General features: G+C 28.3%; 1 protein-coding gene across 1 annotated transcript; it reads right to left on the bottom strand.

The window, feature by feature from the left end:
* Positions 1-59: 59 nt before the first annotated feature.
* LOC132921029 (GTP-binding protein GEM) lies at positions 60-27,751 on the bottom strand. The gene is made up of 7 exons (XM_060983834.1): positions 27,354-27,751; positions 20,635-21,012; positions 14,383-14,547; positions 13,567-13,866; positions 11,131-11,219; positions 9,937-10,135; positions 60-381 (listed from the first exon to the last, which is right to left on the bottom strand). Exons 2-7 carry the CDS (start codon positions 20,993-20,995, stop codon positions 122-124), a joined length of 1,374 nt encoding a protein of 457 aa, XP_060839817.1. The 5' UTR covers positions 20,996-21,012; positions 27,354-27,751; the 3' UTR covers positions 60-121.

Here is a 27,751-nt window from a genome sequence, read left to right as displayed (position 1 = left end):
GCACAAAATATAATAATGTATAAAATCGTTAAAAAAAATAAACAAAATAAAACCACGAATTAAAAAATGAAATTATATTTATATATAAATACGCATATATTATTATATTTTTATATATTGGCTAGAGGACTTGGAGATTTTCACAGTTTTTCATTTTCGTGTCCTCTTTGCCAAACACCCACGTGAGCATCTGTCTAGCTTTGAGACTGGCTTTTAGGATGTTCCGGTTTTTGTACCAATGGTCGTGTCCCACCCCACCGTCGGCCCTCTTGAGTCTGATCTGCGTGAGGATACCCACTAGCAGCTCGTCGACGTTATGATTGATGCCGACCGACACTTCGATGTACTTGGCCCTGCACGTACACGCCAAATATCTTCCCTCTGTACGAAAAAACAAAAAAAAAAATGGTATTGTTATATATTAATATTTCTATAGATAATCGATCTTAAGTTTTTAATCTTGAATTTTTTGTCCTAAATAATTTTAAAAGAAAAAAAATTACTCCGAAAGCCTAATAAAACATTCTATAACTATAATATCGTCGTTTCGATTTTTTGTAAATAGAGTTCCGGATAAACGTCCATTAAGTGTACCGACGTAATTTAGAAAATAATTTTCTTGTTTCGAAACCTGTATATTTTTAATTTTTGAATATATTATATCGAAAAATTTTTTAAACACGTAGTATGAATATATTTTTATTTTGTTTAAAACAAAATCTGGCTATAAAATCAAATATATAGTCGTTAATCGTAATATCAATATAATCAGTTAAAACACTTAAAAGTTGATGGTTAACATACAAAATTAAGTTTGAAGAAATATTAAATGTTAGAGTTGCATGTATCTTAAACATTCCTCTGAAAGAAAATTGTAAAATAGAAACGAAACAATTTAACTTTGCGAAATAATGAGCGTTTGTCGTTAAGAAATTGAATCACCTCGTATACACACTACCGTACCTCGTACAGAATGTACGATGACCCGATTACTATACAATATATTATAACTACTTTAACTAATCTAATTGACTGTTGAAATAAAATAGCTTTTTCAGTTGATTCAAAAATAAATAGGTATAGGTAGTTACATGATTTTAAACAATAATAATTATTTCTTTAAATCATATATAGTATATACTAACTGAATAGTCTGAATGTCACAGTTTCCAACAAGAACGTGTAGAAGAGAGGGCTTTTCTACGACCTATCAAAATCCTCTGCCTGAATTCTACTGTTAAAATCTAACTACGCAAATACTTCATAATGGTCAATATCTTTCAATAATCAATACAAAACAATAATGTAATCTTGTATTTTATTTTTGAGCTCATCTCTGCATACGAGTATTTTCTGATATATCCAATAGCTGTTGCTGTCGCAAATGTATGTTTAATAATAATAAAAAAAACCTAACACTTTAAGTTCTATTATATTTCTTAAATTTCTTATTTTTAATTATTTCCTAAATAATATTATACGTATAGATAGGCACACTATACTCTGTATGTGATCTATAATATTTACTAACTAAAAACGAGTAAATAAACTTTTTTTAATTGAATTAAGTTAACATTTTTTTCCATATTAACTTTTAAATGAATGAGCTAAATTTATTATTTGTTAACTATCAACTTCTAATTTATCTTAACGTTGTGTTCACTTAATTTAACATAAATTGAGTTAATTATTTTCCTTAACTTGTCCATCTTTGAACAGTAATGTACATAGTAGTGCTAAACAGTAAATAGTGTAATCGGGATTTTTTCAAGGAGCGGAGCCTACTTATAAGTTATATTTATGTGCTGAATGTTAAAAAAATGTTCTTCATAGCTATATTACCATTTTCGTTATTATAATGACCATAATAACATAATAAGTTATTATTAATAACTAACACAATCGTTATTATTATTATTATTATTAATAATTTATTCGTTATATTACGTATATTCCTAATTATACGTAAAAACCTATTCAATAAATTATTTTTTAAATATTATGCTCTATATTAATTGTTAATTAAGATTCGACAAAGGAAATATCTAAGGTTTTCTTTACATTTTATAGGTGGAGTTTACATGGAGATTTTTATAAAATAGTATCTAAACTTTATAGAATTTAACATTTACTAGTCACTAGTTTTTTAGTGGCCTTAAATAAGCAATCTTTAGAAATGTTGAGGAAAAACAACATTTTAACAAAATTATTAGTAGTTACTTACGTCTGTAATTACTATTGATGTGACACACGTACTAACAGAACTGTGTAGAAAAATATTTAGTGCCAACCAAAATCATCACTCGGCATTTTACCAAATTTAAATTGTAAATATAACTTTATAAGCGGTGATGTGCATTTTAATTTTAATTTTTTCGATAATAGTTTGAAAACTTGAAATTGTATTGGTTATACTATAAAAAAAACATAAAACCAAATAAACGTTTATAACTTAATTGTTTGGAGTTTAAAAAAAGTTATCCAATTTATTGTTATTATTAACGTCGTGTATTTTACGAAGATGACTACAATTAATTACCATTTGATATTATTTCATTTTCACGTTTAATGAAAAATACCATAATTATAGTACATAGGTATATCGTATAACCATCACAAATTCATTAATTTGGTTTAACAAACATTTTTGTCGAAATCTACTATTTAAAAGTACGCAGAAATTGTAACATAATCTAATATCATTAGGAATGTGAATATTATAATGCACTAAAAACAGTATAAAATGCATTGAAAATTAAAACCAACAACGTGTTTTCGTACTTCACATTTAAATAACAGCTATGTGGCATAAAATATGTCAACAGTTTCAGTTAACTAGTTAAACATTCTGAAATATTTTACAATGCATTTAAAGAAACAACAATTATTTATTTATAGTTATATAAAAATAAAACAAGTAAAATGAATTCATTAAATGTATTATCTAATCGTAAAAATTTGTTTAGTGTACATTATGTGACGTGTAAAAACTAAATATATTATATTGGTTTTATAAAAATACAAAGTATGATGAAATTCACATAGAATATTATGAAGTATGGTATGGTAAAAAAATAAATAAATAGTTTAAAAAAGATATATTGTGTTAATTATGTGATGTATATTATACTATATGATATTTAATCGGTAGTTTGTATGTAGATAACTAATATAGTTTACCGCTTAGGCAAATTAACCCAAAATGTGGTCAATTTGAGCAAATAGTTACATTGTCTAGACGAGTGTTTATTCTACAATAAATACTGATTGGACGAAGAAGTATGGATAGGTTTATAGGTAAATCAGTTAATATATTGTATAGACGTATAGTTATGAATATATTGGTAATTCAAAAAATAAAAACAATTAAATCAAATCAAATCATATAGGTAGATACATAATTAATAATTAATATTGAATTGATATTGTAATATTATAGTAATATCGCCCGCCTTACTCACGCAGGTAAAAATAATTTCACTTGCTCAAATGGTCTACACATATTTATGTTTTAGTCAAAATTATTACACTCACCCAAACGGCTTTCACCCGAATAAGACTACATTTCTATAAACCCAAATGTTTGGATATCACTTTAGAGGGTAGGACACATCATGTACCTACGAATAAATAATGCGTGTGATGTTCACGCATTCGTCACGGACGCGTTAATCACGTTCGAGATTATAACTAACATAAATAATAATAATGAATTAGTAAAAATCTATATTATAACATATCGTCGGGTGCGTATCGATTTCTTTTGTTTCAGGACGCTGTCGTGCGTACAAGTTTTTAATTGTTTCACAAATCTTCTCGCGTTGGCTATTAATTAACGGTCTGTGTACTCAGGACTCCATATATGATATATTCTCTAATTATTACTGACATTATTATTGTTGTTATTATTAAACAATCTATACAATATAATGCAAAATAATATATTATCGTTACGGTACAACCGTTACGGGTTTCGTTAATGTCACTTTGAAATAAAATGCGAATTCTGATGCATAGTCATTCCATTCACATAGTAAGTGGTATTGCTACGTGCTCTGATATTCTATAACAATGTAACAAGATGCCGCGGCGTAGGTAACATATTCCAGAATATGATGGGGTAGAGTAAAGTAAAACAATATTACGTATGATGATTTGTAGGCCTAGTATATCCTGGTACTTATCGATATACATCAATCATATAAACAAGGATTATACTCTCGTTTATTACAAAACGCATTTAACACAGGAATAAATGCGATGCGTAGGTACAAGAAACGCTACGCAGTAGACTTAACCAGATATGAGCAGCTGCACGTTACAATAACCTTAAGGATTTGGGCGTAAGAGGTATGTCATCCGGACGCCATAAGATAATAAGGATTATCGCACGTACCTACGCCTGAACCGTGGGAACATGACGCGCGACGGTGTGCATCTCTTGACCAGAAGTGCTATGACCAAGTATAGTGGGAAAAACACCTATATAGAGAGCCCGAGATTGGACTTTTTATACCGTGACTTACAAGAGTTAGAGCGAGCAAGAGCAGAGAAACTTCGTCTGATAGAACGTCGATTTTCAACATGTTTTCTGGGAGAGGAGATTCTGAAAATGAATATGTACCTTTTGTACCCATTTCAAAAGTAATATTTTTATTTTTATTAAAACAAGCATTGACGGTATTTTTTTAAATACCTATGTACTTATATTGATATTGGTGTCTGAGGGGATTCAGTAAAAAAAAAATAACTTGATATTATAAACTATGAAGTTTCTACTTAGTATTAGTAGGTTTTAATGTATTATTATATAAGTTGTGCTATTATACTATTATAAAAGTTGCAAAAACATCTCAGTGCCTATAGTGATAACTAGACGTTTGTTAATACTTATGCAAATCATTGGATTATTTCTACATATTTATTTATTTGCATCGAGCATTGCTAAAAAGATATAATTATTGGAATGGATACATTCAAAAACATCTTAATAGCAAATATTTATCAATTAAAATATTAATTTTATATAATATAATAACATTATTTGTTTAAAATCTAATACTTCATAACACACAGCATATTCAAAAAAATTATGAAAAATATAATAAACTTATGATTATATTTTTAATTTTTAATATTATAATAATTTTATTACCAAAGATTGAAAATTATTTGATGGACTTAATTAGATCCAAAATACTGAAAATAGTGTATCGGCTATACAATTATATAATATACCTATAAATTATAATAGGTACCCATCTAATTTCATTCTACTAATAATGTTATTATTTTGATGAACTATATCGTTAAGGATCACTAGAACGTATTTGTATTTTAATAACTAGATAACTAGATCTTAACTCTATTAAAAGTTATAATAAGTGTTATAACATATTATAAACATGAACTACTAACTCTTGAGTTTTCAACGAATGTGAATCTATAATGCAGACATACTATACAAATATGAATAGCTAATAAGTCATTAGGCATAAATATTAATACTAGTTTGATGTCATTATTTAAAGAAGAAGAAGACAATATATTAGAATATTTAATACTGAAGAAGAAGAGAAAATCCACAAAAATCTATGTTTTAAATGAGAAGGAACATTTAAAAAAAAAGAATTTTTACGACTTTATTTCACCACCATTATAATTGCACAGCTCCATACATTGTTGCATATACTTGGACCACTATAATACCATAAATCATTGTTAAGTGTGATCTACCTATCAGTATTCAATGATACATATAAATAATTTATTTATTTTTGGTTATATATTTATTATTATTATTATTATTATTCTAATATTGATTTTATCAATATTAAAAAAATTATAAATAATAAATCAAAATAAATGGTAAAACCAATCATTTTCGTTCTTAAGATAATATTATTATAAGTTTTTTTTAATAACAATTTCCAAAGTTTATTATTTTATCTTTATTACCTATAGCAATAATAATCACGCTATGCTATAGATTATATATTTTTAAAAACAACTTTTGCTCAAACACTAGTCATCACTAACGTGTAACCGATAGATCACTTGCGCTAGGTAGATCACATATAACAATAATGATACCTAGTAAGTAACCCAAAACAATTAAATCTATATCTAGTCGATCACGATTTTAACAATAACACCTTGATATAAAGGGTACTTTTAAAGTTAAGATTTTTTTTTTTTGTGAAACTTAAAAACGCAACGATTAATGACAGAATAAGTGTGACCGGTAGAATGGATTACTCTAAACGTGATGTAATGAGCTTGCTTGAAACTCCTCAAAGATTGGACATTTTTTAAAATGCCGTTAGCTCTCGATTAAACGAGAGGCCTTTTTTAAATTCTGAGTGGAGCGATAAATGCACTGGTTTTACAATAATGTATAATGTGTATGTGTTTTTTTTGTGGTTGTGTACACTTTTTATAGTAGGGTAAATGCTTCGATCTTCAACTTCAAAGCCTCAAAGGTTTCTGATAACAAATCGGATCAAATTAGTACTTTGAGAGGAAGAGGAAGGTAATCAAAAGAAAGTGCTTTTCAGAATAATCGAGATAAAAAAAAAAAATGAGAAAGCTCTCTTTGCTGTATAGCAGTTGTTGAGTTTACCTCGAAATTGAGTAGGTTGGTGTAATGGATATGTTAAATTTGAATTCAACGATAAATCGTAGCATATATAATACGAGTCTCAGCGGAGACTATCTATTAGTTTTTTTTTATCATATTATTATATATTTTATATGCTATTAATAATTTATTTTACTATTAATAGTTGTGTAGTAGGTTGAATTAATTTTTGTTAAAAACTTCGCTATAAAAATAAAAATTATACATTTAAATCATATAAATTGGTAGTATACAACTGGTGTGAACTAGAAATATACTAGAATTGGACTGAATATTTTGAAAATGTCATTATGTATAATATATTGTTAAATCATAATATATGTAGAAGTTCTAAGCCCATAAATTATATTTTTGAACTACAAAAAAATAACTACAATTATTCTAATTGTTTAAATATTCAATAACGTAAAAATTGTTCAGATGTATTTTTTATAGAAAAAAAATGTATCAATAACATTAATATACATAATATATTATAATACAAATATTCTTAGAAATATGTAGAAGGATACATTATCTCGGTGCGCTAAAAATCTTCTTCGTATTCAATGATTTATCATTAAATTCAAATTTCAGCAGTAACTATCTTATTACTGAGGTATACAAGTACATTCGATGTGTTTTATAATATAGCAATAGCAGTGTGTCTTTCGCGATTTTCTTAACGTTTAAGACAAACAGTATAATAATATGGAGGATATGTAGATAATTATCACTGTCAAATTTACTTTTGATGTTTAAAGACATATTATAGACATTTTGACAATCAAAGACTGTGGTAAATTTGGGGTGTTTACAATATACAGACCGCCGTTGTTATTATCAATTGACGGCGCATGTGGTGGATTGGCCAATTGTTCGAACAACGTTGTTTTCGATGGCGGATAGCAATGAACAGTGAATAACCGTTTCCGATTTAATATTGCTTTAAACATGTCTGCGTAAATATTATATTTATTATTAAATGATAACAATAATAATGTATTAAACACAATTTTTCGTTCAGATGTTTTTATAGCGCCCTTGTATACGGACTTGTAAGATGTATTTATCTTGTTCGTCTCGAAGGGTAAACAATAATATGCAGGAAAAAATGGGTTTTTAATCGTACAACTTTTGCAACGTGTAAATAATAATGTAAACAATATTGTGCAGACTGTTTGAAGTAAATTTGTGGATTACGCTTAACATTTAGAAAAACAACAAATAAACTATAAAAACGCGAATAGCTTCCGAAGTGTTATGTAGGTGGTGGGGAGGGGTGGTAAGATCTTACTCGAGTGTCGTATATGATTTTTTTCTTCTTATTAAAGTTACTGTATACGAATAAATATTTAATTTTTGCATCAATATTTATTATTTGACCATCTACGAACAAGCATCTAAACCTTACAAACGGTTCCATAAAAACTAACATCTTAGTTAAAATATTTTGATTTTCTATTTTCTCTTTTGATAGTATTTAATATCTGTTATATTATTACATATAATATATGAATGTATATTGTATATATATATATATATGTCATTTATTTGTATAATCATTAAGCAAACATATTATTCCGGTTGAGTTATTACTACTACCTCTAAAGATATTTTTATTATATATTATGCATTATGTATATAAAATGTTATTGGTTAGATATGTTTTTTTCTATTTTAAAAATCTAAACAATATATCTGAACATTTTTACACTATCTGATAATTCAACAATAATAATAATTTTAGTTATTTTGTAATAATTCAAAAATAGAATTTAATACCAATAGAATTTTTCTTAAACAATGTTTCATTTTAATATTTCTTATTAAATAAAACACATTAAAAAGAAATATATTTATTTAACTGTTGATCACTAATATCACTCGACTTTGTAAACGAAAAATAATCTTAGAAAGAATACAATTTTTTTTTAAGATTTTTAGGTATCAATAAAAAATATCTATGATGACATTTGTAATTCATTTTAAAGCCTTAACAATAAAAATTTAACATTTTATATATTTTTAGTTATAATAAATATTGTCAATATTTAAACTTCAAACGTTTGGAAAAAAAATCACGCCTTTGTCATTTAAATATTCTTCAACTTGTGGTACTCGTGTTTTATATTAAATTCTTATGATTTTTAATCGATAATGACATTTTTTAAAAAAAAAAACCAACAAATATTGAACATTTTAAATAACTTTAAATAGTTTAAATTTAGTCAACATATTGGAACAAAATTTGTTGTCTGAAATTGTGAAACATTTTTGATGTGACCGACGAATAGGAAAAGTATTGGCGTTTGACTGTCATGTATTGTATAATGAAAGTATGTATCTAGTTTATATTTTCTTCCCTATGCTCTTGGTTACTTAATTCTTTTTTTAACTTTGTGTTTAAAACATTTTTTTTTATGAAACTTTTTAGTTATCTAGTTTAGCTAACTACAAAAACGTCAGAATTATTATTTTATCATTAATATTGATATTGACTTATATTTTAAATAATTTCAGACTCAGTTCAGCATAATAGAGATAAATTATGTGTATAGATAAAAAACTTATCCATCCTCTTCCCCTGTATTAATTTATCACTAAACTAAGATAATTCATATATTTGTACACCTTTTGTAAGACAGGAGAAAGAATATTAATATAAGTTTAATGTAATTCCTTTCTTTATCGGTGGTTCGACAAACGTATACAATATATGTTGACTGAAATGCACACATTGCACACTTAAATATTATGTGAGCGTACAAGTACTAAATAATAGTAAACACTATATTACATAGAATATTATTATTATTATTAAGAGGCTGAGTCTTGGACTCGATTGTTGTTCAGTTAAATAATATATATTCGTGAGTATTATTTTCATTTTTAATAACATTGGTTTCAATAAGAGCCTTTGTGTAGTGTAATATACATATATATCCTAAATAACACTATTAAATATATGAAGTGATGTGTTCTAAGAGATTACACTACATTTTTCAGTCAAAATGTTGTTCTATATAAAAACTGATTTTGCATTTTAGTCTGAAATACTTTTAATACTTAATTTTTAATCATTTTCCGTGAATATTTATAGCCTCGCGTACAAATTTATTTTTAATTCAAAATGTTGATTTCATATATTGTGAAAAATAACGAAAAAATAATCTTGATAAGAACATTAAAAATGTATATCTAAATAAAATATAAAATACGGCAAAATGTATTTATATAAAAACATATATTTTAAAATTTCTATTTGTATAAATAAATAGTTTAATATATATAATTATATAATATAATATACATACCCTGAGCCGCTACTTCTCTGCTTCTGGCCATGTCGACTTTGTTGCCGACCAATATGACTGGTCTCGGTCGTGACATTTCGTGTTCCCGGAGATTTTTCAATATCGTTTCGGCCATTTCAAAACTGTTTTTGTCCACCACTGAGAAGATTACTAGGTATGCGTCTGCGGGTTTGCTCCCAGTCAGTCGATCTTCCTTCGTCTATACACATACATAATAATATAATATTCTGTATTATAAGTTTTTTTGATTTTTTCAAATTCCCATTTAAAATTGTATAGTGGCAACACGACAAAATATGTAATGTTACACACTTTTTTGTACACTCTGCAAAATATATGTCTAACATTTGACGATATAATACTATAATATAAGCATTTACAAGCTCCATGTATAACAATACAACAACGTGGAATCAATAGTATTGTCTATGAAAGTTATTAGCAGCTACTGCTAATTTAGTTATGACAAAATAATATAATAAATTACAGTATTATATTATGCATGACGATGGACAGCTCATTGACTATGAAAAAAACGCATTAAGTAGATTTATTAGGATTGGCGAAAAATCAAATTTCGTTCTGGGCCACTTATAAGAAATAAGTACCCTCTCCTAAAAATCGTTAATATACGGTTGCATCCACATTTATTCATACACAATAATTTTTACGTGCATGAGAGTAACTTTGGATATTATCATTAAACACTAATGAAATTCGATCGTATACACAGTTAATTAAACGTGATAAGCGAACATTCGTATTTCTATCTATTTATTGCTTTAAGAAGATAATGAACAAGTTCGTGTTATGAGTTTAAAAAGTACAATCAAATATGTAATTTTATGTCAAGCCTTACAATTATAAAGAAATTACCTATACAACTGTGAAATTATTCTACATAAAATAAGTAACATACTAAACTTCTAAAACTAAAATTATATCATAAGAAAAACAATTAAATAAATATTTTGCACAGATAGTGGGTTATTATTTTAAATATTTATATTTTGTTTTACAATAGGTATCTAAGTTGAAATTTTGTGTTTAAAAATTAATATTTTTAACGTTTTAATTAAAACACATTATATTAAATAATATTTTTTTTCTTTATAAAAGCAGCGAGTTGTATTAATTTTTTATGCATAAAAGGTACATTTTATATTATAAATATAATAAATAAAATCGTCTTACCAAAATTTCTCCGTCATTTATAAACCTCAATTCAGATTCCTCGCCGTTTAACATTATGCACACCGACTGCATTGACGATTCATAGTTGTCTAAAATAACACATACGATTTAATGTTATGTATATTAATATAGCTTTGGTGTGATATATAGCAATGATTTCAAGTGGAGTAAAATACACATTTGTAATTTAGCCTGGCCAGCGTAAATACATGTCTCAACCAGATTTTGAAAATTGGTAGCTTTTAAAAAAAAGTCTAAAATCACGCCCCCCACTATAATAAAATATGATATATAATACACAACAATAATATATAATATTATTATAGTTATAAACGTTGCATACAAATATGATATAGTCACGACATTGGTCTGGTCGGAAATATAATGTCAAAATTTGAAACGCGAGTCGTCGCCGAAGAGCCGGGCAACTTATCGTCGTTGATAATTTATGATAGATATCGTATTTGTAGTAGATGAGGTGGTGGTAGTAATATAAGTATTAGTTGTAGATTGTAGAAGTTATACAATGACAGTGCTATATAGCCAAAGGGTTTTCTGCCGCGTCGCAGTAGGGTCGAGAAAATAGTTCGAAATATTTGAGTACCATTTATCGGAGGATAGGTCGTATCAGCCTCGACGGTATTGTCATCACCATCTAGGCGAAAAATTATAACAACAATAAAAGGAGATAATAATATAATAATTTTTATCATAATTATATTATATTACAGCTATTTATATCACGATTTTCACATTGTCATTTAATACATATTAGAGGAGTCGGGAAAAGAAATAGATCATTCTAAAAGAAGTATCTCGGAGAATAAAGTATTTTATGAAATCATTGTTATTGATTTTTGATCTACCTAAGAATAGCAACATAATCGAAACTTTTATCATTTTGATTAAAAATCAATATTGTATTAAATTTTTTAAAAATAAAATATCGAAACAAGTTAATGGAATTTATTGATGCAATATATATTATAATATATTGCATTTTTGCACCAAGTTCAGTTGCAGTGGAGGTATGTCGAGTTTTAAACTATACTTATCAAACATAAACTTTTTCAATGGCTCAAACAAATATTATATTATATCATACAGTGAAACTTCCATACAACGAAGTCGAATAAGCAACAAAAAAAAATCGTAGTATGGAGGAATTCCTTAAATAGAATTACGTATTCATTAACAATGAAAGTCATACTTCCTAAAAATATTTTGTTAAACAGAAAATTTCGTAAAATTGAAGTTTCACTGTATAACTTATTGAGAAAATATGTTTTAATATTATTTTATACATCTATTTTTGCATATTTTTGTTTGATTATTATTATATTATTATTAGGGCTTCGTTGTGTTTATAATATATTATATTTTTATACTTAGCTTGGTCGATCGTATTATTATAATAGTATAATCTTGGCGAAGATATATATAATAATAATAAATTATTATAATAAAATTCGATGAAAAATAGTCGACCTTAATCAAAATTGTACCAGTGTAGCGTTAGTAATATTATATTATTCTTATGAACGGTGGCATGTATTTTTATATGTAATATAGTAATAATACCAATATACGTATATATTATATTCGTAAACCGTATTGGGATCGAATGCGATAAACTCGAGGACAAAAATAAGCCTCAAGCATTTATTTTTTTGTGAAGTTACGATAGGTATATATTATTTGTCTATTTAGGCACTTAAAGTACCTTCAATAAATGGTCATAAACTCATAACTATACATTTTGAACAAAACTAATTTTACTGTTTAACCAAATCTAAAATTACGATTGTATATAATATAATTTATTTTCTCAATAGTATTGAATGATTTCGGAGAGAATAAAATATTATTAAAAACATTAGGCATCTGTTTTCAAATACAATTTTTTTATTCATTTCAATATTGAATCAATAATTTAATTTTACTTTAAGTATGATAAGCGGATACTTCACTATAAACTTAATAACCAAGAGTTCCTCGAAAACTTGTACTATTTTCTATGAATCAAGATTCAAGACACCGGATTGAATGTTGATATAAACTTATGCTAGTAAAAAAAATTATTCGTTCAATACGCGATGAATATGTATCAACCTTCTTTATAGAAAGTATAATACAAAGATACTATGTTACTTATGTCTTTAAGTATACAATAAATAGGTAGCCTTAGTTTTTAAAAAAAATGTCTGTGTTGAAAAATAGTAAAAAATTAGATTTTCTTTTCAAAGATGAAGTAATTAAAATTATTAAATAATAAAAAAAACTAGTGTTACTTATTAAATAGATAATTGAATAACTCTTAAATATATAATATTACCTAAAGAGAGGTGAGGACGCAACAAGAAGCTTATACAAATACCCGTATGTATAATATATATATATTATATTAATGTGTTATAAAGGAATTCAACGACAAACCTCTTTGCTTCTCATAGGCATTAATGTATTCAGAAGTCATAAACTGACTTATGAGAGTGGTCTTTCCCACTCCTCTTGATCCCATAAGGGATACTGTGTACGAAACGATTTCGTCGCCGCTTTCGTTTTGATGGTGTTGCTGGTGATGCTGATAATGAACTTGCTGTTGTTGCACCTGCTGCTGTAGGCTATTATTGTCGTACGGGATCGGTGGCGTGCATTCCTTAGGGTCGTCTTCTCGGGCCAGGCTGTTGCTCCTCGACCGGCGTTTCCTGAACGAATCGCCTCTATTGACGATGCCTGTAAAATAAACATCATTGTCGTATTATTGAGTTTTTGGGAAAAAATATTAATTGTGTTCACTGTTCACATAAAAAAAAAATTGTTATCTTAAAATAAAATGCATTTATTGTTCTAAAATGTATAAATTATTTTATAAAAATTTAATTTTTAAAAATTGTACACGATATCAATACGTTTTTTATTATTTAGTTCTTATTTATTTTTTACCATTAAAAACCATAATATGGGTAAAACCATTTTTGACAACTGACATCTTAAAATTCATAATAAGTAATAAAAGAGTGAAAGATTTTTTTAAACATTCTTTTAAAATACCTATTCTAACCATTCTTTTAATAATGACGATATGAAATCCTCTCTACTAATTGTTGTAGTTTTAGAAACTTTTACTTTTTCAATAATAGTAAAAATTGATTACATTTTAAACAACACATTGTATCTCAAAATAGTTATATTTGATACGGTTTTTACATTTTACCAGTTACCACTATCAGTTTATCAACAATATTTCACCTTTTGATGTGAAACTAAACGACCTAAGTCTGTACGAGTTTTCTGGATCTTCGGGTTCTGCGAGTTTTTTGTTTTCACCCGGCGGCACGTCTAAGAATGCTCCGGATTTCCTGTGGTTTGAGTTGACTTTCCTGGAAGATGGTTTCCGTTTGAACGCCGTTCCATCTGAAAAAAGAAGAACTTTATTTTTAAAACGATTTATACTCACCGAAGAGAAATACAGCGTATTCACGCACTAACATATTATATATATATACAAATATGAATGATAAATAAAACCTTAGTCGGCAATGGATCAATGGCAAGGCGTTTTGCCAAAGGGCCACTCCAGACATGTTTCTATATATAAATCCATGAACCGACGATCCTTTGTCAGTGGCAATAGACAGAGAGTAGAGTCGTGTGCGCATATACTACGGTTCAAGTTATCATATATATAAATATGAACATGATTTGGTCTTTCCGCACGCATAAGAGAGACGGTATATGAAGCAAGATGGATGCATTTTACACACATGCTATACGTGTCTTCACATATTTATTATAACAAATGTAAAATGTAGATTTTTGTATGTATAGAGGTTTCAGCGATTGAAGAGTCGTCCGGAAATCCGTTTTAAAAGCGTTGTAAAAACGTGTCGTTGCCAAACCAAAGATCTATTTCCAAGTCTATACACTCTATTATTATAATTTATATATTTTTTTATTCGTCAAAACATCGAATTCATATTGTAATATTCAATATGGATCGATATTTTGTTCGTCGTAGAAATGAATAATAATAATGATACTGAAAATAAAAGTGGAAACGGTAGAACCAAGCTAGTGCTCAATGTTTGTCAAACTTGAACGAAAATTTAGTAAAAATATTCCTAAGATTTAAATTATTTGAATGTAAACACCTATTATATTTGTCAACGATTTTTCAATTTTTATTTACATTAAACTGTCTACAATTATAAGATCCTAAATCACCAAACTGTATAGTGAGATTAGGTTATAGAGTTTAGAGTCCAGTGTACTAAATATGACGTCTTGATTAAATATTGCCAATATTGGAATATGTGAATAGAAAGATACATTCAAATAAATTTAGATAATATTATTTTAACCATTAAAACTAAAAGAAAATAATTGGGTAGTAAGAAACATTCAAATAAATCGTAAAAAGAATACGAGTCACATTAAAACAAGCAACATTTTTAGGGGGGGGGGGGGTCATATAATATATTTGATGGGGCCTTAACCCCGTCTCCGCCCATGGCACTACCGTTTTTGGCTTCCGTTTTCGCCCTCTGATAAGTGTACGATCTATAATATCGCGTAGGCTCTGATGATATACACAATACACTGCTGTTGTATATAGAGGTACATCAGTAGCGTGCTCGTTCGTATTTGGCTCAGCAGAGACGAAAAAACAACAATCGTTGTCGACGATTTTGGCACGTTCCCATTGTAAATCACCACTCCTACTGCGTGCGGCCGTGTTTCTGTTAATTGCCGTGCGTTGTATAATATTAAGTACAACGTATATAGGGTGATCTGTTCATTTGACTTCATTAATTTTCTAAATGGAAAATAATGATTTTTAAACCTATTTTATTATTCCGTAATCGATGCCGAACCCTTTTTTACATTATATACGTTGAGATAATATATAAAATAATATATCAAATATAATTTAATGAATAATTTTTTTTCTTATGTTTGAGAATTTTAAGTTTAGATCTACAGAGTAGCGAATCAAATTTTTTGCAGAATACCTATCAATCGATATTTCAAATTAAGAAGTATTCAATTTTTGTTCCCTATACAAATTAAAGGATAATTTATTAACTTAAAAAACGACTTAGATGAAAAAAGTAAAAGATAATTTTTTTTTTAACAAGTATTTATAATTTATATAAAATATATTTGGTGTAATATGCGAAAATACAAACAATGATTTAGGAAATACATAATTATGAATTATATAGGTGTATCTCCACATTGAAGCTGCGCAATGAACGTGATTCAAAATAGTTTAAAACGGAAAAATAAGCGAATTTAATCTTTTTTGGCGAATTCCGAGGTTTTTACCTTAGCGATAAGTAGGTAATGTGTGTAATAATGTTGCGTCTTGAGAAAAGACTGCGATGCGAATATTATATAATTTATGTAAGACAGTGTTTTTGTATTTACAGACTATATTATGCGTACAGTATAGGACTTGAGTTTTTATTGAAGCGCAATGTCAATGTACTGCCATATGACATCATCTATTCAGTGTGTAAACACAGCTCCATACACGCATTTCGAGGAATAAAGTTTATATATATGAAAAAAAAATATCTCGTTTTATTTAGAGATTTTATATAATATAAGCTTTTTTTTGGAATGCATTCTACAAAGCGCTTGGGTAATGTTTGATATCTAGATGTCTTGACTAGAAAATATTATTATTGTGATATCGTATTTTTGACTTGTAGAAAAAAATATTTTTTAAAAGTAATATAGACAAATTATATTAAAATTATATTATATTATATTATTATATTTAAAAAAAATTATTTATAAATAGAAGATTCAGGATATTGATTACTCTAAAATAGTTTCATATTTTTCATACAACTTTTTTATTTTCTTATAAATTAAGTATTAACTGAAACGTTTTTTTTTAGCATATTGATCTTCTCGATAATTGTATAGAGTATTTTTTCACCGTATAATTTGGTGTTATCAAATATTACTATCTGTTTTATTTGTCAAGGTATTTGAGTTGAGTATTTGGTTGGGTATAATTTACAATAAAAAAATATGTAATATACTACATAATATTATAGACATATATTATATTATTACTAGCTGTCCCTGTGCACTTCGTCGGCTAGTCGCCCGTACAAAATGAACTCGTGTTAAGTTTGGTTACCTATAATGCTAACAATGCTAACATTTAGCGTAAGGATAAAAACTATTTTTGGTTTTCTGATTTAGTGTGAAGATGATACTGACATATATCAATTTAACATAACTGTCCCGCCTAAAGTTCCATTTTTTCAATCGATTAACCGATTATGTATCATTTGTTAAAAATAATTTATTATTTGAATAATAATAATCGCAGAGCCCAAAACATAATAAGGAGATCATTAACCGGGATAAAAACGTTCCTATCTTATAACGGAGATAAAATTACAGAAATTGAGTAATATTTCAGAATGCATCGAGAACATCATATACCTACTTGTACTAGTCGAATACCATTTTTTCAAATATATTAGTTAGGTATTTTCGTATTAGTAGATATCTATCTTTATTGAATATTACTTAGAATTAATGTGACAAACTATGCAATTGGGGTTATAAAAAAAAAAAAAAAATAATAAATATAAATATATTTCTTTAATTTATTAATTATCAATATATCACTTAAGGTATACGTTAAATATTAAAAAATATTTGTGTAGTGCCACCCTTTAGACCTATGGGTATGAAAAATAGTTAACATCACTCTCTCAGATTTATTGAATATACACACAACATTTTCCATTGTGATACGAGTTTTTTATATATTAGATTATATTATATTATCGATGTATTTTTATTTTATTTTTCATGATTAAATTAAAAATAAAAAACTTGTAAACTAAATAGAAAAAGTATTTGAATGTTATTCGAGTATTTTATAAAATTGATATAATTAACAACTTTTTCAGTAGGAATAATTAATAAACGTGTTATTTAGTATGAGCTTATAAAATATTATAAATAACATATTCAGATTTTGTATAAAAAAAAAAACGTCATTATTACGGCGCGGCGCTTAATGAACGAGATTGTATTTTAAAACTGTAGTATTAACTGATTTGAAGATTCTTTTCTGGACAATTTAAGATGCCCGCATAATAGAATCTTAACATTTTATATTTTCTTATTTAGGGTGTGTTAGTTAAGCCACTGTCATCTTTTGATTTTTAAGCAACGTCTACAGGAGAATATTCAACGAATCGTTTAAGAAATTATTAGCATAATTTTATACGTTATGCGTACAAATTATAATATATTGCTACGGTGAGAAACTATTCATAGAAATCAGTTGTAGATGATTTTTACAAAACAGACTCATTTTTATTTTAAAAGACATACAATTGTTATTTATACCTATTTTGATCATACTATGAAGTTATAATATTTGAACACTTCGAAGAATTTTGTCTTTTACGATTATATGCAAAAATAATTGCTGAGTCATAAAATAAAACCAAAAGTTTAAAATAAAATATTTACATTATATAATATTATTATTATATTTGCTTACATCGCATTAAATTCTTACATACATTATAATGTTTAGCAGTTGTCGTATTGGCGTCGTCACAAAGATATACTTTTTACGAACCCAATGCTCACGTCCCGTTATACACGTATAGCTACAGTGTTATACTTAATATTATATACGAGTTATACAAACTGACGTAAAACTATAAAACATCTTACCTACAATAATTGCCGTTCAAAAAAAAAAATTAAAAACTCTGTCATTGCAGTAATAAAAATTGCCTTTTTGCGTGCCAAAAATCCGTCGCGTGTAATCGTCCGAATCTACCAGAGTAAATGAAAAAAAAATTCGTATCCGAAAACCGGAATTAGAATGTGCGGAGGGTGTTTTCTTAACGTGTTTTCGGACGAATGCATACAAAATTAAAACAACGACCACTGCGAGTAGGTAACCGAGTAAATTATATACGAACGTTTTTCTCGTCCATTGGACTGCAAAAATACGTCAACGAGGAGACGGTGTGGTGGTGGAAAATGGAATAAAAAGTTCACCGGCGCTTATCGGATGGTTTCAATCGGTGAACCGACTTTTTCACCGGGGTCATTTGCCTACTAAATGCGACGGTGCAACAGGCGTTTTTACAAACAAAACGGGAATTTGACAAACGTGTATTTTCTTTAACATATTATTATAATTTTTCTGCCGAAGGTTTTATCACCACAGACGACGATAATACACATCAAATCAATAAAGTATACACGACTACTTCTTCTCATATGCTGCTGATAGTTTTTCGCTTCTGGTCGTATAATATATGATTATATTATATTACGATTTTCTATATGTGTTTAATAGTAGCGAGTTCGGCGGATTATTCTCGTGAGCGGAAGTATAATATTTTACGACCCGCGAGGGGCATTATAATATAATGTATGGAATAAAATCGTTTTTCCGCCTACCGATTTTGCAGACACTGCCAAAGTCTCCGTTGGCCGATTTTCTATTTCTACGACGCATATTATTTTACACACGTGTATTATATTATATTTTATAAACGCGTGACGACGACCCGACAGTAGTTAAATTAATCTCGCAAAGTTTTTATGACTATTTTATCGGATGCAAACGTATAGTATCTTATATTTAATATGTATACGATAGCTCATCTGTATTTAACTAACTTGGTTGATTTTCTAAGTAGATTTTTTGAAAATTAAGTTGATTTTTATAAATAGGTGTATTAAATCTTATACAATTTATAACCATAATCGTTTTTAAATTTCTAATACCCACGTATGCTGTGTCCACCCTACAAACGGACAACAAGTTTGTGTTCAGCATTTTAAAATTTATGTTTGTTAACTGTAATATTACAATGAACTGACTTATTAAAAAACTAGAGTAAATTTTCTTACATTATATTTTGTATTATTTTGTTGGTTTTTACAGTATTTTAATTTTTATACAAGTTATGATTATTTTTAAATATTAATATTGGACATATTAATTATCACTCGGTTAACAACTAAAATATTGTAAAAAATCATCGAGAGAAATTAGTTAATGTGGTAGATTACCGAAACTGGAGAACGGATTTTGTTATTTGGGGTCTTGTTAGATTCACATAGGCTAGGAGAAGTGCTGTGAAGATTTTCAGAACTTTATCTTCAATTTTTCACTACAAAGCTATAAAGCTGAAATATATAAAAAACGCCCAATAAATTTTTTTTTAAAGCTCTGTAGTGAATTAACTATAAAAGATAAAGTTCTGAAAATCTTCACTGCACTTATCCTAGCCAATGTGAATATAACAAGACCCTAAACAACAAAATCCGCTATCCGGTTTCAGAGATCTATCTGACTAAATAAAAATGAAAATAAAATACATTATACATACATTTGCATACAATTAATACATTTCTAAAAATTGAAAATCAAGAAAGTTTACACGCCGATCTCTGACTTGGCAAGCGTTTTTATCTTATTATTATTACCTTGGGGCGAAGACTCGTGGAGTCTCGGATCGCTGTAACCACTGCGGACGCTCGACCTACTGTCGCTGAAATACTGGCCGTGTTGGGCGCCCACGGCCGCGGCCACCAACGCCTTTTTCCGGATAGACCGGCCGCCACTGGTACGGGCGCTCTGCGATCGAACAGCCGGCCGACGGCGCTTGTTGTCCTCGGCGGCCGCTATGGCGGCTGCACCGCCGACGTGCCTGTGTGGTGGAGGTGTGGACGCGGCCGCATTGGCGCAGGCCATCAGGTGTTCGGTGCTACCGGGTGGGAACCCGAACGCGCATATGGACGCCGATCGAGCCTTGTTGTACAGCAGACCGTTTTCCTCGGCCGCCATCTTCTTTATCAGCAGCCCTAGCCAGCAAGGGCGTAATAAGTAATTATTAATTGGATATTATAGTCATCACTTATAATAATATAAGAAAAACTTAAAATGTACTATATGTGCGGGTTCAGGGTTCAGACCCCCCCTCCCGAAATTTTTTTTTGAAATAAGATTGAATATGTTTAAATGCCTATTATATTTAAAACTTGTATAATATAACATATTTATACTCTACACCCCCCCCCCCACCCCATAAAAGGCTACGGGCTTGTATATGTCATAATATTATGTATATTATGTAAAATTTAAATGTATTGTACGATATTAATATTTTGATCTATTAATCCAAATGTCATTACTCATTACCTTTTCACCACACATATACAAAAATACGTACGCACCCTGCTGTAATTTTAATATTTTTAATTTATTTATATCGATTTTCGGATCTTGAATTTTATCTCGCCCTTAAAAACTAATACTAAAAAATCTCAACATTATAATAATATATACTTTTAAATTATGCGATTTAATCGACATAGCTTACAATCTACTTGTCAGGCCTCATTATTTTTATTACGTTTATATATTTTTCTGTTGGGGCTAAGATTTATAAATTATAAAGTAACATTATCATAGATTATAGATAGATATAATCGTTCTTTACGGGCTGAATATGTAGGTAGGTGGTGGATAGTGAAGGAGCCAATATGTTTGAAAGTAAAAACGATATCGCTGTCCGGAATAAAAAATTGATGTTTCGAATTTGTCCAACAACCGTTTAAAGACGCTGTAAAATATATATATGGACCACTGAAAAATATTGTTACGTGACGTATTGCGATCAATTATCGTGCAAAGTATATTGTATACGATGTTCGCTTTGACGGATAATAAATTTAAAAAAAAAAGCAATAAAACGTCAAGACTTAAAAACTAGATTTATAAAAATAAAAAAAACTAGTGCATATTAACAAAAGTATTATTGATATTATTGAGAAAAAACATATATTTTATTACTATGTTATTCTGGTGTAGTGTGTTTACAATACTAAATCAGCGATTGAAGCACGTGGAATTATATCGATTTTAGTAAACGATAATTATTCAAAAGAAAAGGATAAACAGTAATTTTGATTAAGTGATGAAAAAAGTTAACAGGATACCTATTATTATGTTTACAAATGTTTGACCCCAAATTGTCATTTTTTTTTATATATATCTTACACGTTGCTCCTAGCTGCGTTTTGTTAATTTTTTTGGCTCACCGTATATTTTTGCTAAGCACTTAGATTTATTATGCAATTTGACGAAATACAATTAATTATAAAGGACGATATATAATAACTAATATTGTTTTGGAGTTAGGTGTATTATATAATAAGTTTATCAAACCAGACTATGTTTGACCGTGTACCGTGTAATATAATCATTTATGATGACGGACGGTACTTAATATGTTTGTTTGACATCTATTCTGTCAGCAGATTTATATAAATTATTATGCGAAACGTCTATAACTTAGTTGCTTCATAGTCCGAAAACTCGAATTCATGAATTATGTAACTATATTTTTTTAATTTTTTTTCGTCAAATATAGCTACAGTAATAATTAAGAATTATCTCGTTAAATTTTATATTGGCTGTTTGGCGCGAATAATAATATGTAATGTACATATTTTATGGTATTGTGTTTTTTTGTTATAGTCGTCATAAAAATGTTAAGTACACATAGTATTGTATTTGAATTACTATAGTTTTTATATTTTTGATTTTTAATTGTTTGAATGTTTTTCTGAAATATTTTTAACTCTGTTTACGCGTGTTATTGGCGTTCGGCGCACTTATTTACAAGGGTTTCTATCACAACCGCGCTATGGTCATACAAATATTATTTTGTTTTTATGTTTTTTATTCTTTATTTTGACCGATGTAAACTTTAGTATAGTTTCTTGTTGAATAGAACTAATATCGATATGGTTTGAATTCGCTTAGTCGAACATTTAACATATTTTTTACTTAAAAGTTAATATTATTATTGACAGTAACTTCTACACTGCGTGTAAATTGTTCGTCATTCGACAACTTTGTTTTTTATTTTTCAATTCTAAAAACGGAAGGAATTTTGAACTATTTTTACGCGTGAAGAAACTGTGTGGGATTGAAAATATTCGGTGCTCACTATGTGCGTTGTCAACAAAATATTATTTAGAAATCCCTACATTGAAGCAGCACCAGCAGCAGTTGACTTTTCTTTGTCGTATAATATAGTTTCATCATAAAACCTTTTATTAAAAATAAAATGAATCTCTAAGCGCGATGGTATTATTTCATCACCCTATCATTAAATTTAAAGACGTTAATATTTTATAAAAACAGATTATTTATATTAATTATATTATATGTACAATTGTATATTTTCGTCTGAATTTATCATCGAGAAGTCAAACACACAATTATTGGCCGAGAAAATGAAACAATAATATGTACATGCATGTATTAGAGATTAAAAAATAATAATAAATCGCTTTTAATTATATTATTAACTTACTGTTTGTGATACAAGTATAATGAGTATATTATTGTTCATTTGGCGTAAATGTTACATGTAAGATAATTTTTAATAGATTCTAGATACTCATGTATAGGTATCGTATTATATTATATTATATTAATTTGGGAGAGTTTTGTTTTTAATTTATTTGAAAATTTATAATGTTTATGAATTCACATTATGTATTGTAATTACAATTTTAAAACTATTTTTTGAAATTATATAACCGAGTGATTTGAAAAGTTGTACAATATTATAGTGTATGAGTTTTGTAAATAGTAATTTGAGTAAAAGAAAAAAGCTAATGGAAGAGACTTAAAAAAAAATATACAATCACTATATGTTCTAAATGCATTTAGAATTTAAAACGTTAACTAGTGCCAACTGACAATTACCGTTTCGCCTAAAAACATGCATATGACTGGTGAGATTGGTTATACATTTAAAAATAAGCTTATATCCACCGTTTAACGACGCCAAAAAAAACAAAATAATTTTCCATGTTATAAAAGTACTAAATCAATAAACATTTGAATTTATTAATTTATTGTATATTATATATTTATTTGCTACATTTTGGTATAAACAACAACAGTGCAGGGGTGGTAACTGGTATATTGTTGAATATTTAGAATTGTATTATAATAATATTTAAATTTTTACCAGATATGTGAATTTAATGCAATTAAGTGTTTGTTTTTATACTCTCTAGAAATAATTTTAGTTAAACAATTAGTTACGCGTTCACTTAATACTACAGTACAGATGAAGTGCAATTAAACTTAATATATATTTTTTTTTTTGTATAAAATATTGTCTATAAATACCATTATGATTAGTAATATTTTTTACTTATAAATAATAATTTATATATTGTATTATATTAATTAATATTTAAAAAAAGTTATTTTGAATAAAATTACATGTTTTTATATTTTTATTGAATAAATGTTAAATAATTTATTGGGTTTATAGTACGTTAAATTCACATCTCTACATGGTATATCAAAAACATTTGGTGAACGTAATATATTTATGTAATATATATTTAACCAAAAACTCATAAGGACGTATATTATACAATTATAATAAATGAGTTGCACACCAAAAGATGATGAAAGAATATCATTAGGTTGATATATTTTAATTTTTAATACAATGAATTACAAATTTTAAACCGAGTGGTTCAGGTGTTGCTGAGAAATTAATTTTATAATACACTCATCGTCTTACGACTTGACTTAATATGACGTCAAACGGCATTATACAAAGTCGGAGCGCATTACATGCACTCGCCGTAGAGACCGCTGTACGAGTTTTATAGGTACCTATAATACAGTAGGAAGAAGGACGATGCACTTAAAAATTAAATAACCGGTCGTGCTGGTTGAAGAATCAGTTTAGGGTAAGAGCAAGAACGGTTATATTTTTTTATTTTTGGCATAAACATCGCGTAATATAATTTTTCCGACGTATAGACGAAACTTATTTGGCAAACCGTTTTCAGGTTGAGGTCAAGTGTCTTACATCGAAGAAATTACACATTGGCCTTGCCGAGTTCATAACGCCGTGTAGGAAAAAAAATACATAATGGCACCGCCAAAATATCGCATTTTCTCTGTTAGCGTATGTATTATTGGATGCACGTCTCGTCAGAAGATCACAGGTGTTACACGTCATACAAGTTTTAAGTTGTAAGTGGTACAATGTAATTAATAATTATATTATCATTATATTATATACTATTTGTATTATTATAAAGACGTTACAAAGAAACTAGGTACTTAACGATTTTATTCAAAAACACTACGAACACTTGAGTAAAATTTACATAATAAGTACTACTGAAGAATCCATTTGATATCTGCAGGCTTCACAAGTTTTTTATATTAAGCTAAATATTTTATTAAATATATATATTAACTTTAAATATATATAAATAGTTTATTGTATTAATAAGCTTTTAAAATAAAGATTGTTTCAATATTTTTTGGAAAAATATTTTGCTTTAAAATAAAATTAAATAGGTAAACATTTTTTTATTGAACTTTAAAGTTCTAAATGTACACAAATACTATTAATAACTTTTCTTTTTAATACCATAAATATAAACTTTCAGAACGGTAGTTGCAATTAAATGGGTTACACCCTTTGTTATAGTAAGTACTAATTATAATTGATATAAGTAAAAACGTAACTATTTATAATTATTACTTAAATATTATATATTATACATAATATTATAATATAATACATCCTGATTAATAAACTATTAATACGCGTGTCATAATCTACCACGAAAAAAAATATTACTATGAAAACTGATAAATTACCTACAGATCATGTACATGGCGCGAACGTGTTGAACTCGATTTATATCGTTGTTAAAAATATTGAAAAACATTTGGACGATCAATCAAGCAAAAATCAGAAGCGTATAAACCGTTTATAGAGCTATTTTTATACCTGTATGTTGTGTTTACTCTTTATATATACGTATAAAAGTTCAAATCGTAATTAATTGAAAAATTGTGGGTTATTTTCTCTCAAAAATACAAAACAAGCGCGCAACAATTGCTTGAACGTCATGCGCGATCGAAATTTCACCATCTCAAAATAGTCTGATAGAGAGTACTCCCATACCTCATTTAAAACTTTCAATGCGTTTTCAAACAATTTATTTTTATTATTTGTTACTTATACAATATGTACAGTTATTAGGTTTCTTTTAATGTTTTCAAAACATAATTTTTTTTAAATTTTCGATGTAATGATTTTGAAGTTAATTCAAACTTGCACTAAATCGAACTTATATTTCATCTTGAACTAAAATATATTAAAAACTAATATAATGATATTATTATATGCACTGTCTATTTTTGTTGATGACGAAAAATACAAAAAGAATAGAATATTTGACATACATTAATTCTATTTTATTTATCATTGTTATGTCAGGAAACTTTCTTCAACAAATTAAGTTAAAAATTTGAACAGTTTGTAAAAATGTTTACATAGGTAATTACAATATCGTTTTTATATTTAAATTGAGAGGTGATTTATAGAAAATAATGAAAACCAGTAAACAAATCGTTCTAAATAAAGGGCTTATTTAAATTCAGGGGGTATTTTTTATCTCAGACAACCCCATATAGAGGACTCTTATTTTCACTATAAAACTAGGAGACTTAAATCATAGATTATTATATTAGCGTTGGTTACCTGTAGCATACGAGTGTGCTTGAATCCGCTAATCGTACGCGTTATACGTACCGACATCAGTGTAAGCGTAATAATCGATATAATATTTCACAATCAAAATGATGTGATTATGAGGCAACAAACGCAGCATACACCAGAATGTTTCCCATTTTCGGGTGAAAAGATGATTAGCAAACAGATCAATCTAAATAAAGGGTTCTGTAAAATCCTCGGGGCATTTAAACCGGAAAACCTCACACAGTAAACCCGTCACTCCACCATAATATTATTAGGAGACTTAAAGGTACTATTACTCCTGTCACCGTTACCCGTGTAATCCGTGTTCAGAATTTTCTCGTTATTCACCAAATTAAATAATATCGATCAGGTAAAACGATTTCACTATAGTCATTACTCATTATTATAACCATTTTTATTTTTTTAACTAACCACCTAACTCACGGTCGAATCGTTGCATATTAGTTATCTACAATTTGTTGTTATAATACTATGAAAACGAGTTAACTCGCGACACGGTTTACACGAAATACGGCGGAATTGCAAAGCAGTACATCTACCTCAATCGCTAATCATTATTAGATCGGCCATCGTTACCTGCAGCGTGCGCGGGTGCGCGAATCCGCTTCTCCGCGACCACCGATCTTACAATCAATTTTTTTTACACCAAAAACGGTAAATATGACGGCGACTTGCAGGTCTCGTCGGGTCAGCGGACGCTATAGGACGTGAAGAATACCCGCCTGCCGCAGTGAGCGACCGCGGTAACCGCGCAGTGAGCGACTGCGGTAACCACGCGCGGTTTCGCCGCCGGAGAGACGCCGCGTCGATAAGCCGCTGTGATACCGCGGTCACGGGCGTACTCGTATATTATACGCGCGCACGCCGTCGTCTCGTAATGCGTTTCGATTGTACGCTCAAGTACAACTCCAAACACGAAAGACAAACTACTGATGCGGCGCTGCAACGGCCGGTACGGACGTCGTCGGTCCGCT

Source organism: Rhopalosiphum padi, chromosome 2 (genome assembly GCF_020882245.1).
Source record: "Rhopalosiphum padi isolate XX-2018 chromosome 2, ASM2088224v1, whole genome shotgun sequence".
Taxonomy (NCBI): domain Eukaryota; kingdom Metazoa; phylum Arthropoda; class Insecta; order Hemiptera; family Aphididae; genus Rhopalosiphum; species Rhopalosiphum padi.
This window is presented reverse-complemented; position numbering and strand designations above follow the sequence as displayed.

Bases quoted from the DNA above. Each gene is read 5' to 3' on its own strand.
- LOC132921029 (XM_060983834.1), bottom strand. From the start codon at position 20,995: ATGGCGGCCGAGGAAAACGGTCTGCTGTACAACAAGGCTCGATCGGCG. The intron at 10,136-11,130 runs GTAAGACGATTT...GTATGTGTATAG, and splicing joins TAAATGACGGAGAAATTTTG to ACGAAGGAAGATCGACTGAC. The intron at 382-9,936 runs GTATGTATATTA...TTTTTCGTACAG, and splicing joins CAGAGAAGTAGCGGCTCAGG to AGGGAAGATATTTGGCGTGT.